The 16,103-nt window shown below is 51.0% G+C and overlaps 7 protein-coding genes across 7 annotated transcripts, besides 4 other annotated features; 5 read left to right on the top strand and 2 right to left on the bottom strand.

Annotated features, from left to right (window-relative positions):
- Positions 1 to 436: 436 nt before the first annotated feature.
- Positions 437 to 1,705, top strand: ACLA_073960 (uncharacterized protein; the record flags this gene model as incomplete). Its single annotated transcript, XM_001275785.1, has 1 exon — positions 437 to 1,705. One exon carries the CDS (start codon positions 437 to 439, stop codon positions 1,703 to 1,705), a length of 1,269 nt encoding a protein of 422 aa, XP_001275786.1.
- Positions 1,239 to 1,270: a microsatellite.
- Positions 1,706 to 2,489: 784 nt separating the features above from the next.
- Positions 2,490 to 2,534: a microsatellite.
- Positions 2,535 to 3,071: 537 nt separating this feature from the next.
- Positions 3,072 to 3,102: a microsatellite.
- Positions 3,073 to 3,102: a microsatellite.
- A 326-nt stretch (positions 3,103 to 3,428) lies between these two features.
- Positions 3,429 to 4,943, top strand: ACLA_073950 (serine/threonine-protein kinase; the record flags this gene model as incomplete). The annotated part of the gene is made up of 4 exons (XM_001275784.1): positions 3,429 to 3,538; positions 3,607 to 3,814; positions 3,881 to 4,037; positions 4,105 to 4,943. 4 exons carry the CDS (start codon positions 3,429 to 3,431, stop codon positions 4,941 to 4,943), a joined length of 1,314 nt encoding a protein of 437 aa, XP_001275785.1.
- An 837-nt stretch (positions 4,944 to 5,780) lies between these two features.
- ACLA_073940 (ubiquitin-conjugating enzyme E2) lies at positions 5,781 to 6,499 on the top strand (the record flags this gene model as incomplete). The annotated part of the gene is made up of 3 exons (XM_001275783.1): positions 5,781 to 5,807; positions 6,000 to 6,150; positions 6,216 to 6,499. The coding sequence occupies 3 exons, from the start codon at positions 5,781 to 5,783 to the stop codon at positions 6,497 to 6,499; spliced, it is 462 nt and encodes a 153-aa protein (XP_001275784.1).
- Positions 6,500 to 7,260: 761 nt separating this feature from the next.
- ACLA_073930 (NADH-quinone oxidoreductase subunit D) lies at positions 7,261 to 8,823 on the bottom strand (the record flags this gene model as incomplete). Its single annotated transcript, XM_001275782.1, has 3 exons — positions 7,261 to 7,298; positions 7,356 to 8,076; positions 8,158 to 8,823. The coding sequence occupies 3 exons, from the start codon at positions 8,821 to 8,823 to the stop codon at positions 7,261 to 7,263; spliced, it is 1,425 nt and encodes a 474-aa protein (XP_001275783.1).
- A 410-nt stretch (positions 8,824 to 9,233) lies between these two features.
- On the top strand, positions 9,234 to 10,491 carry ACLA_073920 (DNA-directed RNA polymerase core subunit RPC40; the record flags this gene model as incomplete). Its single annotated transcript, XM_001275781.1, has 3 exons — positions 9,234 to 9,278; positions 9,339 to 9,443; positions 9,517 to 10,491. The coding sequence occupies 3 exons, from the start codon at positions 9,234 to 9,236 to the stop codon at positions 10,489 to 10,491; spliced, it is 1,125 nt and encodes a 374-aa protein (XP_001275782.1).
- A 304-nt stretch (positions 10,492 to 10,795) lies between these two features.
- ACLA_073910 (NEDD8-activating protein UBA3) lies at positions 10,796 to 12,334 on the bottom strand (the record flags this gene model as incomplete). Its single annotated transcript, XM_001275780.1, has 5 exons — positions 10,796 to 11,547; positions 11,606 to 11,902; positions 11,958 to 12,037; positions 12,152 to 12,253; positions 12,306 to 12,334. 5 exons carry the CDS (start codon positions 12,332 to 12,334, stop codon positions 10,796 to 10,798), a joined length of 1,260 nt encoding a protein of 419 aa, XP_001275781.1.
- Positions 12,335 to 12,718: 384 nt separating this feature from the next.
- ACLA_073900 (telomere length regulation TEL2 family protein) lies at positions 12,719 to 15,996 on the top strand (the record flags this gene model as incomplete). Its single annotated transcript, XM_001275779.1, has 6 exons — positions 12,719 to 13,553; positions 13,610 to 13,957; positions 14,005 to 14,091; positions 14,153 to 14,693; positions 14,751 to 15,467; positions 15,534 to 15,996. The coding sequence occupies 6 exons, from the start codon at positions 12,719 to 12,721 to the stop codon at positions 15,994 to 15,996; spliced, it is 2,991 nt and encodes a 996-aa protein (XP_001275780.1).
- Positions 15,997 to 16,103: the final 107 nt, after the last annotated feature.

Here is a 16,103-nt window from a genome sequence, read left to right as displayed (position 1 = left end):
AAGACTTCTCTAATTAGTGCAACATGATGAGCACAATCCAGATACTGTAGCCCCTTTAGAAGGGTGTTTATCTTCAGATCGAAAGATCACAACAGCAGGTCTCTGCTCAACAAAGCCTACCTTTCAGTCTGGGTGCTACCATCACCAGACAATCGATCAAATGTATGAACCGGCCACCGGCTCGGTTAATACATTCTCATGACTGCACATCCAAGCAGCGCATCTGGTCACTGTGTACACGGTGCCCTTGACGCGTCTGGACTCGAGGCTATACACGTCCACCTGTCTTTCCATCTCTCTTCCACCAGATCACTTATTATCACTCCCTTGGCTTGACCAAGCTTGATTTCCTGTTGAAGAACGGTGGCGATGCAGCTTCTTCGTCCGAACCTACCCACTTTCCTTCTACTTCTATAAACTCATTCCATACTGGAAGATGGCTCGCCACACCACGAAAAGCTCCTCTCCTTTCAAACCCGCTCCGTCTCTTGAGTCCCTACAGCAGTGGAAAGATGTTCTCAAAGGCGTCAAGCTGCTGTATCTCCAACGTCAGTACAAACAATGCGCCGCCCGCTCGTGTGAGATTCTCGACACAGTCAAAGAGCCAGTAAGTCGTATCGATGACCGCGTGCGTTCGTGCAGGCGTGGATTGACCCCACGGACGGGCAAGCAGATCCATCCCGTCTACAAGACATACCTGTACTTCTACAGCGCCATCTCCTACGAGGAGATGGGCCGAGTCGCGCACCACTACTCCAGGAAGAAAATCCCAATGCTGAATTCCGCGCTGGACGGCTTCGTCGCGTGCAGCGCTATCCTGCCGTCGGTGATTCTGGGTGATAAGGGTGCGGCAAGCTCGAGTGCAAGTCCCGTCTCGCTGGTGGATGTGTCCACGGCGTCGGATTTCTCGGACAGTCCGTCGCCAGAGAGCAGCCTGCTGAGCAGTATCACGGACATCATTGAAAAGTCCATCCAGTGTCCGGAGGATGATCCCTTCATCTCGGACAGCGAGGGCTGGGTCGACCTGGCCCTCGACATTCCGCAGAAACACCCACCCCGCATTCCAGACGACCGTCGCGGACTCATGCCCTCGCCTCTGCAGATCCGCAAGTCGGCCGCTAGGGAGGTCCAGATAGGGCAGCGCTTGCAGCCAACTCGATCGCGTCGACCTCTTTCTCTTCCTATCAAGATCGTTCCTGCTGGCGCTATGAATACCCGCAATCCTGTTCAACGAGAACACAGCAACAGCAATACCAACAACAACAACAACCAAAACCACCACCACAAACACAGTCAGGAGGACTACACCCCCATGACCCCCTCGCACGCCGACTCCATCAACCGCCACAACAGTAGCGTCCGCGCCCTCCGCGCCCAAATCCACACCAGCATCGCAGACATCCACGCCCTCATCGACGAAATTGCAGAGCTGCAGTCCGCGCGCCGTGCCTCGAAGAGTATCCGCCGATCAGGCTCGTTCTGGAGCTTCAGTCCCGTCAAGGCCGGGCCCGGCAGCGGCGACAAGAAGCTGGGTGGCTCGGGACGGGTGATGGTCATGGAGAGCAAGGAGGAACGCATTGCGCGACTGCGGGCGGAGGGATGGGCGACGGTGGGGTTGCGGTCGCCGGTGAGGGGGTGGAAGGGAACAGCGTATTACCAGGCATATTGCAATTCTGTGCTGGAGGAGTTGTATCTTGATGTTTGATGGGAATGGTGCTGTCGGCGGATTGGGGGGGGGAGACAGTTTGAGAGTGGGGGGGGGGGGCTTGTTTCTTTCCGTTTGTTGGGGATGACCTAGATTTCTTGAGTGATTAGTTTTGCGGAGATGATGCTGAAGGCTCAGGTCTATGCAAGGCAGTAAATAGATACTGTGTCAATTGTACGAGAGTGACAGTAAAGCTTCTCCAGTCCTCAACCTCTCACGACTTGATAGTCTATGCCACTTTCCCACTAGCCGTTCCCTTTGGATGCTGCCTTGAAAGTGGATTCCAGCCCACTCCACGAAGGGCTGGAATTCTGGCACCAAAATGGACATGGCGTGTTTCACGATGCGAGAAGCTGAATCTTGGATGGGGACTATTAATATTTATCCGCACAGTTGTAGGAGAGTTAGTACTGTGTAGTTAAGGTAGAATTATTCTCAAGAAGTCGAGTTGCGAGTTTCCTGGGATATCTTGCAGTTGCATGATCGTTTACAGGGGTACGTTGTAACTCATCCTCTCCTAAGTCCTAATAAGGCTCGAATCAGCCCAGTCCGAGTGTCAAGAATCAAGATACGATTACGAGAAGTCCAGAACCTCGTCTGGGGGATTCTGAGACTACAGAGTACTATCATACTATGGTCTATGAGACTATGATACTATCCCCTAAAGAGTAGATAGAGTACTAGTACCTGGCTTCGTGGACTGCTGGATCCGCCCCGCCGCTGTCCAAGGCTCGACTGAACGACCCCGTGGCTGTGCAGCCTGTGCTGGTGATAGTCGCGATGGTAATAATAATAATAATAATCATCATCATCATAAGAATAAAAATAAAAAGAAAGTCGATCCAGGAAGATTCTCCTTGTGATGATTGTGACTGGATAATAATAAAATGATCCCTCTTCTCGTTCTCAAGAGCTGAACATCTTGAAGCGGTTATAAAATCCAATTCTCTCCCTCGTCGTGGTTTCACATCCAATTCGACTAATTCCTCTACTGTTTATTATTCTCTCTCGTCTCTCCCCCCTCCCCTAAATCAAACGATCCATTGCAATCCGGACAACCTGCGAGGCTCTTCCCACAATCCCCTGTCTGTGCTGGCAGATCTCCTGAGCCCTGAGCCCTGAAACTATCTATCTAGAATTCTAGATAGTAGATACAGATCAATCATATTCCAGAGAATCATTATTATTCTTCTATTATTCTCCTGGAATTTTCCTTCCATCTCCTTTCCTTTATTTTCCTCATTAATTGCCCCGCCCTCCGTCCCCCTCACGTGCGGGGTCTCTTTTCCCATCAGCTTCGTTGCGTCTGTTGGCCTTAGCCCTCCCCTCTACCGCACGCTGCAATTTGTGAGCTCGGGTCCTGCTCACAACAACAACAACAACAACAACAACAACAAAAAAAAAAGATTATCCGTCACGATGAGTTGTGAGTTATACCCTGTCGCTCTCCTCACTCTCCTTTCTCTCTTCCAGCCAATGCTCGGTCGAATGTGGTTGTGAGTCGTGTGCTTGGCCATTGATGCCTCTCACACGTGTATCGATATGCTGGAGCCTGCTGGCCTGCACCCATTCCGTGCTGTCATGTCCCTATCAGAGTTGCCCGTAGCGCTCTCGAGTCAGAGTGCAAGCGCCTGGGGGCTGATCGTTCTTCTCGTGTTATTTGGTTCGAGCATACCCGTGTGCTTCTTTTCGTTTCCCGTCCACCCTTCTTCGGCTCTTCTTTATGCCTATCGAGATCGCGCCATTCCAGGAGATGCTAACACGATTCTATGATGCTTTAGTCTCTACCATGTTCAATAAGCTGTCGGGACAGCCAGAGAGTTATGAGAAGAAGTACGACGGCCACCCCATCTCTCCGCCGGGTCACAGACATACACGAAATGTGCGCTCACATCTTCTAGAGCACTCTACAAATTTGGAAGGACACTGGGTGCTGGCACATATGGTATCGTCCGGGAAGCCGAGTGCGGCTCGGGAAAGGTCGCCATCAAGATCATCTTGAAGAAGAATGTTCGCGGGAACGAACGCATGGTGTACGACGAGCTGGAAATGCTGCAGGCCCTGGATCACCCCCACATCGTCCACTTCGTGGACTGGTTCGAGTCGAAGGTGAGTGCCGCTACAGGCTTATCCGACTTGGCCTACCCGCGTGCCACCGTCTGACGTCGAAATCAGGACAAATTCTACATTGTCACCCAGTTAGCCACCGGTGGTGAGCTGTTCGATCGGATCTGCGAGTACGGCAAATTCACCGAGAAAGATGCCTCCCAGACCATCCGCCAGGTGCTGGATGCCGTCAACTATCTCCACGAACGGAATATTGTCCATCGAGGTCAGTCTTTTCATAAATTTCCTGATAATTGCTCCCGGGGTGCAGGCTAAATCTGGTTGGGTTCTAGACTTGAAACCCGAGAATCTCCTCTATCTCACCCGTGATCCTCAATCCCCCTTGGTGTTGGCCGATTTTGGCATTGCGAAGATGCTGGAGAACCCCGGCGAAGTCCTCACCACGGTGGCTGGGTCGTTCGGTTACGCGGCGCCCGAGGTTATGCTCAAGCAAGGTCACGGCAAGGCCGTCGACATGTGGTCGCTCGGTGTCATCACCTACACCCTCCTCTGTGGCTACTCGCCATTCCGATCGGAGACTCTGTCCGATCTGATCGAAGAATGCCGTTCAGGACGCATCGTCTTCCACGAGCGCTACTGGCGCGACGTCTCCAAGGACGCTAAGGACTTCATCCTCAGCCTGCTCCAACCCGATCCCGCCAAACGCGTCACGTCAGAGGAGGCCCTCAAGCACCCCTGGCTGACCGGTGAGTCCGCCAGCGACCGTGACTTGCTGCCTGAGATCCGCGCCTATATTGCCCGGTCCCGCCTCCGCCGAGGAATCGAGATCATCAAGCTGGCGAACCGCATCGAAGCACTCAAGATGCAGGAGGAGGATGAGGACGATATTCCCAGCCCCGCTGATATGGCCGCGTCTGCCGAAGCATCGAGCAAGACCTCCGAGACATCTGCTTTCCCTCCTCTGGAGGGTACCGAGGCAAATGGCACCACTTCTCCTGCGTCAGCTGCCGATGGTGCAGCTGGTGGGACCAAGAAGCGGAGTCTGAGCAAGATCGCGCGCGGTGCCATCTTCCGGGAAGTCGTTCTGGCCAAGGTCCGAGAAGCCAAGGAGACCGAAGAGCGGGAGCGAGTTGAACGGGAAGCCCGAGAACGCACTACCCATGCTTCATGATATCCCTCGTTGATTGTCGGCTGTTTCCTTATTCTGTTTATCTCCCTAGACCCCCCCTCCCTTTCTGGTATTTAATCTCGTATCAAGACGTATTCAAGTCTTTCTATGGATATAATTTCGTTGATTCCCTGTGCAAAATCCCATGTTGATATGAATTTGCAGTTCTGGATTGCTCGCATTGCATCATGTGCTTTTTACATCATACTTTCCCGCTTCCTCTGCTCATGTCTCACACTCCTACTGTGCAATGTCTTATTCTAGGGTGGGCTATACTCAGATGATTATCAGATTGCCAGTCATCTGCGCTCGTGGCGCTCTTTGAGCACAATCGATCAAGTGTACTCCATAAGGCAGACAGAGCTGGCTGAACATGTAGTTGATGCCCACGTCACGTGCATATGTGTCAGATGCGCCCACAGGCCAATCAGATGACCGACAGCAGGTGATCGGCTGCTGCTTGATCCGCATTGAAGTATTTCATTATTCCACCTTTATATACCCCCAGTGCCATCTAGCTACTTTCACTCTCTCTGCGTCTGTCCAGTCCCTTTTACTTTACGGCGGCTTTCAAATATCACTCATCACTGGATCTGCGTCCTTCCAGCACCCGCTCGCTTCCAGCACCCGCCATATCTATCTACCGTACTATTCCTCAGCAACCCCGCGGCGTTAGACGTCATACATATCTTCCCCCCGCCCACCAACAACCAACACTCTGATAGCCGGTACTTACACATGTAACGGGACCAGTACCTGGCGCTACGATTGTAAATTGCATCCGCGGGCTGTGTAACTCGACGAGGCTCTACCCGTCTTCCAGGTGCCCCATCTCCGAAGATGTTCGCTGGCAAGCGCTTGAGCAAAGTATGTCGTTCTTTTCCCCTCCCAAAACTCCGAGAAAAACGTGCAAGCTGACGCCGGGATGTCCATTTATAGGAGCTCCTCAAGGTACTGCCTATTCTTACCCCTCACCGGGCCCATTGTCCCTTTCCAATTCTCCCAACCAGAAATGAAGAGAGATTCCAAACTCAGGACTCTGACCTCGGCTGCATCTAGATGAAAGAACATCTCCCACCAGGCATCTCGATAGCCAAATCTGACACCCTGGAAGAATGGCAGATGGACATCAAAGTGCTCGACGACAACCCGCTCTACAAAGACCAGACCTACCGTCTCAAATTCACCTTCGGATCCAAGTACCCGATCGGTCAGCACGTCCTCCTCCATGCCTTCTGTTTAATACCCCTATTACTGACACAAAATCCACTCCAGAACCGCCAGAAGTCCAATTCATTGAATCCCCCTCCACCTCCGATACCCCCCGCCCCATCCCCATCCACCCGCACATCTACAGCAACGGCATCATCTGCCTCGACCTCCTCAGCTCCGCCGGCTGGTCGCCCGTCCAAACAGTTGAAAGCGTCTGCATGAGTATCCAGAGTATGCTGACGGCGAACTCGCGCAATGAGCGCCCGCCCGGCGACAGCGACTTCGTCTCATACAACAAGCGCCGGCCGCGCGATATCAATTTCCTCTACGATGACGATAATGTGTGATCGGGCTCCGCAATTCCTCCTTGACGCGATGCGCGTTCTTTTTGCGGTAAACGCTCTCGGACGCGAGTGGGATTGCATGGTGGCCATGGGCAGTGCATACTTGGATAGTCATGTCTTTTTCTTTGGGGTTTCTGTTGGCGCGGGCGCTGGCATTGGCGTTGAGGTTCCTTTGCGGATAGGGGATTGCATGGGGCTGCTTGGGATATTTCCTTCTGCGTACCCTTGGTATACATCGTTAATACGTAGTCATGGCACGGCCGCACGATAACCTACGCAAGGAGCATTGGTTGAGGCCTAATCGAATGGAAACTAGTATCACCGCTCCCTCGCTCTTGAAACAAATAACTAGCCCCTAGTCCTCTTCTTCTTATGGTCTACAGAGTTTCATCGACACCATCGGATCTAGAATTCTACTCGCACATGATATTGCAATCGAGGAAAATCACGTGTCACTATACACAGAGGTTATGATAAGCAGAAAACAAACTGAAGAAAAAAGAGATAGATCGAGACACGAAACGACGAAAGAGAAGGGGAAAAAAAGAAAAACGCCATTTGGGGGGGAAGGAATTGATACAACTCGGCAGGGAGATCGAGATCGCCACTCTTCCGTTTTACACTGATCTCGTAGAACTCCAGTAGATGAGGAAGGAAAAGGCGCCAAGAAGAAGTATTTCGGTCTGTTTTCTGTTTTTTTTTCTTTTGGTTTGTTTATTCCTCTGCCTTACATGTTTGTTGAACCTGTATGCTCTGGACTGCCTCTACCGATCGACTTCGCCGAACACGAGATCCATTGTTCCTGAGGATATTGTATCAGTCTTATGATTTACAAGTATAGCAAGAGGGAGGGACTTACCGATGATAGCGACAGCATCTGCCAAAAGATGACCACGAGAGATCTGGTCGAATCCACCCAAGTGAGCGAAACCGGGGGCACGGATCTTGCACCGGTAGGGTCTCTCGCTGCCATCGCTGACAAGGAAGACACCCATTTCACCCTTGGGAGCCTCAATGGCGGAGTAGGTCTCACCAGGGGGCACAGAGTAACCCTTGGTGAACAGAAGGAAGTGGTGGATCAGAGCCTCCATGTTCTCCTTCATGGCGACACGGGGAGGAGGAGAGATCTTGTAGTCCTCAACGCGGACGGGACCAGCAGGGATCTTATTCAAGCACTGGTGGATGATGCGGAGCGACTGGCGGAACTCCTCCATACGGCAGAGGTAACGATCGTAGCAGTCACCGTTCACGCCAACGGGAACATCGAACTCAACCTGATCGTAGGCATCATAAGGCTGAGACTTACGGATATCCCAAGGAACACCGGAACCACGGAGCATGACACCAGTGAAACTCATGTTCAAGGCGTCGGCGGCGCTGACAACACCAACACCCTGGGTTCTGGCCTTCCAGATACGGTTGTCTGTCAAAAGCTCCTCAGTCTCGTCAATGCGGTCACCGAACTGAGTGGCCCATTGGTAGATATCGTCGAGAAGGCCAAGAGGAAGATCCTGCGACACACCACCGGGGCGGACATAGGCAGCGTGGAGACGGGCACCGGAAACTCGCTCATAGAATTCCTGTTACATCATTAATCACCGGCCAATGCATCCCTTGGTGCCATAGTGCCCTGAGGGTGGGAAGAGACAGATTGCGCCTACCATGAGCTTCTCACGCTCCTCGAAACCCCACAGGAAAGGTGTCAGAGCACCAACGTCCATGGCGTGGGAAAGGACGGACATGAGATGGTTCAAAATACGGGTGATTTCTCCGAACAGCGTCCGGATCCACTTGGCTCTCTCCGGAATGTCAATGTTAAGCAGCTTCTCGACAGCCAGCGAAAAGCACTGCTCGTTCGTCATCATGGAGACATAATCCAGTCGGTCGAAGTAGGGCAGAGCCTGCATATATGTCTTGTACTCGATCAACTTCTCGGTACCACGGTGAAGCAGACCGACGTGAGGATCCGAGCGAACGATCTCCTCACCATTGAGCTCCAGAATCAACCGAAGCACACCGTGAGCTGCAGGATGCTGAGGTCCGAAGTTGACCGTGTAGTGGCGGATTTTGCGGTCCGTCCCTTCGGCCTGCGACTCCAGGTTCGAGGCAATTGCGGACTCCTGAATACCCTTGTTGGCCAGGTGTGTGAAGGTCGGATCCGTCGGAATCAATCTGGTAGCCTGGTAGCTAGTAGGCTCCGCTAGCCGACGAAGGGTTGTCGATATCGAACGGCATCTGGGGATCGCAGTGTTTCTGGTCAAGGTGGAGGGGCGAAGACCGAGCTTCTTGGGCGCACCGCCCGCCAGGCGAGCAAAGGAGGCAGCCATTCGGGATGTTGGGAGGGAGGATTAGGGGGGGATAAAAGGGCCGACTGTCCTCAGTCCGGACGCAATTGAAGGAGGGACTCTGCGGAACGGTCAACACTGACGTTTGGAGGTTGCGGCTCGCCAGACAAATTGGGCAGTCACGTGATCGGAGCTCCTGGTCATCACGCCGCCTCTGGTTGGTTTTTGCACTTGCACTATTCTGCACCCACGCTAGCCCTCCTACAGTGCGGACAGTTGCTGGGCCTACGGCAAAAACGATTTCTAGTGAGTGCAGTATAGATGGGTAGAGTGTCCGCCTTGGACCTGCAGAAAATACTGCCGTCTTGTCTCAAAGAAATTATCGCCCGCCAATTTCTTGGTTTCACTTCCTAGATCTCATCACCCCATCTAACTCTACCTCTCTGGCAAGCATGGCGCCTTTGATCCCGTCGCAGGAGGAGCTTGAGCGCAGAAGGGTAATTTTCATCTCTACTTGAATCACCATCAGCGTGATCGGTCGCTAATCATGCTTCTAGATTGTTGGTATCAATGCGGAGACCGTCACCAACATCCCCTCCACCGATTTCCCGGGTCATTGGCCTGGAGAATCGCATGAGTGGAACTTGGAGAAGTTCAAAGATGTACGTGCAAGCGGATTTCTAGTCTATCTTGCCCAACACAAGTCTCCCGTCAGCTCACACTTATGATCTGTAGGGCTTCCGAGTTGAGTTCCATCGCAACGACCCATTCGAATCCTCCTTCTCGCTGATCGGAGTCGATCCTTCTATCGCAAACGCTTTCCGCCGAATCCTGATGGCCGAGGTACCGACCCTTGCCATCGAGTACGTTTTCGTTCATAACAACACCTCCGTCATTCAAGACGAGGTCCTCGCATCGCGACTGGGTCTCATTCCTCTGAAAGGCTCTGTGGAAGGCCTCAACTGGATGCGCTGGTTCAAGAAGCCTACCGAGGAAGACCCCGATTCCGGCAGCAACCCCGCAGACTACAATACCATTGTGTTGCGTCTAGACGTTGAATGCGCCGAGAACCCGAACGCCGCTCCAGGCGAGGACGACCCGCGCAAACTTTACAAGAACGCACACGTCTATGCTAAGGATATCACCTACCACCCCGTCGGACGTCAAGAGCAATTCTTCACCGGCGATGGCGCCATTCAACCCGTGAACCCCGATATTTTGGTCGCGAAGCTACGCCCCGGACAGAAGATCGATATGGAGTTGCACTGCATCAAAGGAATTGGTGCCGATCATGCCAAATTTTCTCCAGTGGCCACGGCGTCCTATCGCCTCATGCCAGACATCAAGATTCTCCGTCCCATTATCGGCGATGATGCCAAGAAGTTCGCCAAGTGCTTCCCCAAGGGAGTCATTGAGCTTGAGCCCGTCACCTCCACGGAGGCCGCCCAGAAGGGAAGCGAGTATGAAGGCCACGCCGGTGAGCTGAAGGCTGTCGTCCGCGATCCCTTCAACGACACCGTCAGCAGGGAGTGTCTGCGACATGAGGAGTTCCAAGGCAAGGTCAAGCTTGGCCGTATCCGGGATCACTTCATCTTCAACGTTGAGAGCACTGGCCAATTTGAAAGCGACTATCTCTTCCTTGAGAGCGTCAAGGTGCTGAAATTGAAGTGTGCGAGATGGAAGCGAGGCTTGACCGATCTCATGCGGTAATAAATGGGAGCTTCACTCTCATATGGTCTTTCAGAACGATTCTTGAAGTATATAATGCATTAGCCGGCGTTCGATTCTGCTGTCCTTGTGCTTCTCGTGCATCTACGAAAAAGTTGGTCAAATCCTCCTTTACAATGTTAGGAGTCTGGGTAGGGATCTTCTTCAGATATGGAAAATGCAGCTTTGGTTTTCTCAAATAATGCTGGGTCTCTCTAAACAAAGTGATCAATCGCTTACTTGTCGTAACGCTATCATGTCTCATGACGCCGAGGGCTCAAACCCAGTGATTTCGGTCGATACGGCATCATTTGAAAATCAATCGGTAGCGGAAGTCAATCGTATAGGCAGGGTCGCTGACAGCGATTTCCTGACCGTTTTCCACCAAGTCCTTCAGCTTGAGCTTCAAATTGCTTCTAGTCTGCTCTTCCAGCTGCGGAGGGAAGCGCTGGTACAGCGTCTTCTCTTCCGTTCTCATACTGGGCTTCTTAACCTGAGCCTCGGCTCGCTCTCCGAGACTCTCGATGAATTCTTCGAGTGTCATATTCGGATCCACGGTTAATTTCCGCGCCAGACTGCCACAGACAGGACAGTCCGGTTTCTGCTCTGCCTCGAAGGTATATGTGTAGACACCCTCTTCACCAGCGTACATCATGTAGTTCTCCAGATACGGGTTGCAGGAGGTAGCGATCTTCAGCGCCTCGGAAGTAGTAGAGGCTGCGATGACGGCGTTCGTGGAGGCAATGGCGGGAATAATGTTCTTGACAACGCCTTGGGTCATCTGGAACGTGACACCGTGGATGTGGAATTGTTGCGCTCTTTTGAGGGCAGCGTTGTATACCCAGGATATATGCTCCATGTCGTCGCTGTCGAAGGCATCGTCCTTACGTTTTTCTTGCCAGGCTATCTGGTGAGCCCATTCAATGCAGTGTTGGGGCTGCCTGGGAATAGTTGCAATTGTGCACAGCGGAACGGCCGGTCGAGGGGCATGCATATCTAGTTGGCACTCGATGCAAGAAGAGATTGTAGGAAGAATCACTCGGGCCTGGCCCTTGAATCCTGCTCATTATTAGAACGATGAATTTATGATATGGCATTAAGACCGAAGTCGCCTTACCTTCTGTCCCGCCATCAATCAGAGGTTTGAGGCTTTCCGGGTTCTCAGGGTCGACCATCCCGATAAGAGTGGCATTGATCCATCGTCGAGCTTCGATACTGTCAAGACCACAGACAATGATTTTGAATTGCATGTAGTAGTCTTCATCTTTGTCCTGGATCTTCCCTACATAGGGCGTAATCTTAACTCCCTTGACTCGCTTTTCTACGAATGCTGCAGCGACCTCGGCTTTGGGTTTGCCAATGTCTGACTGGCGGAACAGAAACTGTCGGTTAAGATTGGAGATGTCAATGGTATCTGCTTCAGTCAGACCAACATCTAGGGTGATATTAAGAGACAGTGTGAGACTTACCCATGTCTATGACATGGATGTCCTTGAAGCCTGACAGGGCGAGATTCTTAAGAATCTCGCATCCTAATCCACCAGCGCCTCTGTAAGGAACATGTCAGCAATCCGATTCCATGTTGGTGCCAACCCACGTCACTGACATAACCCTGGACTCAAATTAGCAATTTGATCGTAGATTCATCTGAATAATCACAAACAAGATCTTGGATGATTCCAAAGCACTTATTGTCTCCGGACCGGGAACCCAATCTCCATCGGTGAATGGACCATCCTTGGTCAGGACTTTGTAAAGATACCTCCTACTCCAGTGTCAGCAATGGTTGTCATCATTCATGAACCAAGAAAATCTACCATCGAGCAGTGGGGTCAAGAGATGCCATGATCTAGAGAATGTTGTCTGAGACTTCCTACTCCAGAAAAGCGGTTGCGAAGCAAGTGTCAGTCTATGGATTAGGTAGCCCACACTGTGTGTCAACAGCTTCACCCTCTTGTGTCGCTGGCCTCAAGCGGCTGGCCAATGTTGGAGCGCAATAAAAAGAACCTATCTCTGTTCTATGATGCAATAAGTAAATGAACCCGTTTGTTGCAAAATGTTGATAGGAGATGCCAACTGCATTCGCTGTCGACTGCATCATAACTGGTCCCACGACTGGCCGCCTGCACGTGACCTGGCCACTTCATACAAACTCCAGTTTCCTCTCACTGCCACTCATATTCATCAGACAATATTCTTAGTTTCTCTGAAGCAGAGTTTAGTATCGACGATGGAGGGGCTTCTGACGGCTGTCAAGACCACCACTGGTGATTCGAATTCTTTTCTGTCGCCTGCTACGGAAGACTCTGCCCATAGCAGTTCCTCGGAACCTGAGCTACAAATCGATGCAACATCGTTGGATCATATACTGGCGGTGCTGAAGTCAAAGCCCGACGACATACATCTGTCTTATGTGCTTGCTGCTCTTGACCCTGCAAAGAAGAAAAGTGCACCTAAAACTTTCGACATCAGGGTCCCAAGCCCAAATACAGCTCAGGTCCTCAATGTCCTGGTCAGTATTACAATCCCTGACCATTGGGAATCCATTCAGGGACCACGAAATGGAAATAGTAAGCTACGGGGGATGCTTTTGAGATGCTTCAGCAGTGTTCCTGGCCTGAGTTGCTTGGTCACTCAGCTTCGATCTCTGATCATGGGCAGTCGTTCAGGATCTCAGAAGGCGAAGGGATCAAGCGATTCTATTCGCTTCCGAGAAATACTGTCGATCATCTCTGCCTTATTGGAACCAAAAGATTTTATCCTGCGTCTTTATGCAGATATTAATGTCCTCTACTCTAATGAAACCCAAAAGCAGCTTGCTTGGAGGGAAGTCATTACTCTTCTTGCGGCCAGTAAAGTTCTTCTTACTGCTGCAGAGGCACTTATGTTGATCAAAGATGTGGATGACATTAATAAATCCTCCTGGCTTGGTGAAGGAACGCATTATGCTTCCTGGCTAGGGGCAAATATATGCCATATGGTAATGAAACCTGATCTCAATAATCAGGCTTGGTCGAAAGCAGTTGCCTCTTTGACCGGACGGGCATTGAGCATTGGCTATACAGGTTAATACCTTTAATCTTTTGCCTATTTCAGCACATGACGGCTAACTTGGTAGTAGATCAGTTGGTGAGGGAAATCTACGCAGGTCTTCTCGTAGATCAATCCATGCCAAACAATTTTGGCTCTCTTTTTGACCACCTTCGACCGACAGAGCAGCTATCATTTCTGGACTCTATCTTACGCGATGTGCAGAAGAAGTATTTTGCGGACGAAGTGTCTCACATGGATTTTGCCGATGCTTCTGATAAGATTATTCAGGGAGTCGCGGCCTTGTGCTCAATTGTCATTTCCGAGCGGCCACAGATTCAACATCAGCTGATAGACTGGCTTTCGAAAGGTCGCGGGGGCTCTATTCAGACGTCTGGCTTGCGCCGTGCGCTGTTGGCGACTTTTGCCGATCAAAAAGGTAAATTACGCGCTGTGTCTCTGAGGATCAACTGACATCATTTCTAGATATTCTGGAAGTATTACTCTCGAAAAGCCTTGAAGAGAGTGGCGATAAATTCTATATTAAACATGCCGCAATGAAAAGTCAAGAAGGTACTGCTTAGGCGCCGTTCACCCGGTATACAAAATAGTCAATTGTGCTAATATTTGTCAGCCAATACGCAGGTCGTTCTATTGACTGCCGGGTCCCTTGCACGGCTTGATGTCATGATTGTAAAACGGATCGGACGCTCAAGTGTCTTTCTGAATACCGTTTCCAATCATTTGGCAGCTGCTTCACCCAGAGCACGCTTTCTTGGGATGGTGATCGGTACTGCGATCTCACAGCTCATTGAAGAGCCAGGAAAGGCCATGAAATTTGATCTTGAAGAAATGGAAAGTGACGAAGCATCATGGTATCTTGGACTTACTAAGAAGGCAGACCGAATTGGATGTCTTGAAGATATCAAGTCACCGAAAGAACGGTCTTCAACCTCACGGTCGTCTACTAGGGAAACCTCTTCACAGACTTCAGGTGTAAAAACATTTCATCCGCAACCTGTCAAGGTTATGTCAATAGAAGAGATAGAGGACTCTGAGAATGGCGAAGACGAGGAGGATGAGGATCTGATACCCTACGAGAAACCGGATGCTGATCCGTCAGACTCCGACGAAGACCCGACTTTGATACAGCGCAAAAAACCGACACCGCCAGTGTAAGTTGACAAGACAGCGTTGCGCTACATGCATCAAAACATACTTACTGCAGTTAGGTACATCCGTGATTTGATTGCCGGGTTACGCGATACGGAGGAGAATCCTGAGAAATTTCAGCTAGCCGTTAGTACCGCACCGGCATTGATTCGACGTAAGACCGGCTTCGGTACCGAGCTGGCTGAGAATAGTGAGGAGTTAGCCCTTATTCTAGTGGGATTGCAGGAGCAAATCAAGCTCCCAAAATTCCAGGAATATCGGTTGCAAAGTATGATTGCTCTGATTGTGTCACAACCTATGAAGATGGGACGCTGGTTTGCGGCGATATTCTTCGATGGAGATTTGTCACAGACCCAGAGATCTGCGGTTCTCACAGCCTTAGGTCTTAGTGCTCGCCAATTGGCAGGAAACGGCGACGAAGATGCACGCATGCTTGGGCTCCCGACAATGCCTGATACTTCCTTCCCATCCAATAGACTACCGGGCAATGTGGAATCCTTATATCTCACCGATGAGTCTCCTGTCGCCAGTCTCACGAAGAGAATTGCTCAAACGTCCCTCGAACCACTCGCAGCCCAGGCAGCAGATACGGCTGCTGGTCCAAACGCACTCAAGGTGCGAACCTTTTCTTCTCGAATGGAAGTTGAAAAGAAACGCCAGCAACGAGATGCGCAGCGGCAAAACGCGACAGTCAAGGACCTCCACAAAATCCTGTCTGAGGGCTTTTTCTATCCACTCACAGGCCGTTTCGGCATGATGATGATGCAGTTCTCTTCGTAAGTACCAAACTCCTGTTATATAGATTTAACGAAAAAGGCCTGACGCAGCTTTCACACCATCAGTTCAACCGCACCCTCCTATAATCCTTTCCTCATACCCCATATTCTCTGCCTCTTCATTCAAACACTCACACTCATCCTGTCTGCCATGGGTCCTCACAACACATACCTTCCGAACCTCACCCAGGAAACATTGAGTTTTCTTCTTTCACTCTACACCCGACCATTCTCAGACGAACCTACCATTATCTCCGCACTCCTTTCTCTCTTTCTCGCATTAGTGGATTTGAATGTTGCTTCCGGCTCCTCTGGCGAACAACGACTAGTCACTGAGTTTGCGACTCAGGTCATCGAGCTGCGCGAGTGGGCTGGCTCTATTTTTGATCGAACTCCCGCAGCACAGGGACCCAATGACCCCCGGGAACAGGTAAGAACCTTGGCTGCTGGAGTCATGGTTAAACTCGGTGAAGTGATAGAGCGATACCAAGGACGGTTGATGGGTGTTAATTCCGGATTCGCATATTAGTGTCAGTACATTTTCTAGAACTTCAACACTCTCATAGTCGTTCACAGTACTCTTCTTCTCATGAGAACATAACATGTAATTGTGCGATGTGTTGAGGAATCTCTGGT

The sequence above is a fragment of the Aspergillus clavatus genome, genomic scaffold (assembly GCF_000002715.2).
Source record: "Aspergillus clavatus NRRL 1 1099423829791 genomic scaffold, whole genome shotgun sequence".
Lineage (NCBI taxonomy): Eukaryota > Fungi > Ascomycota > Eurotiomycetes > Eurotiales > Aspergillaceae > Aspergillus > Aspergillus clavatus.
This window is presented reverse-complemented; position numbering and strand designations above follow the sequence as displayed.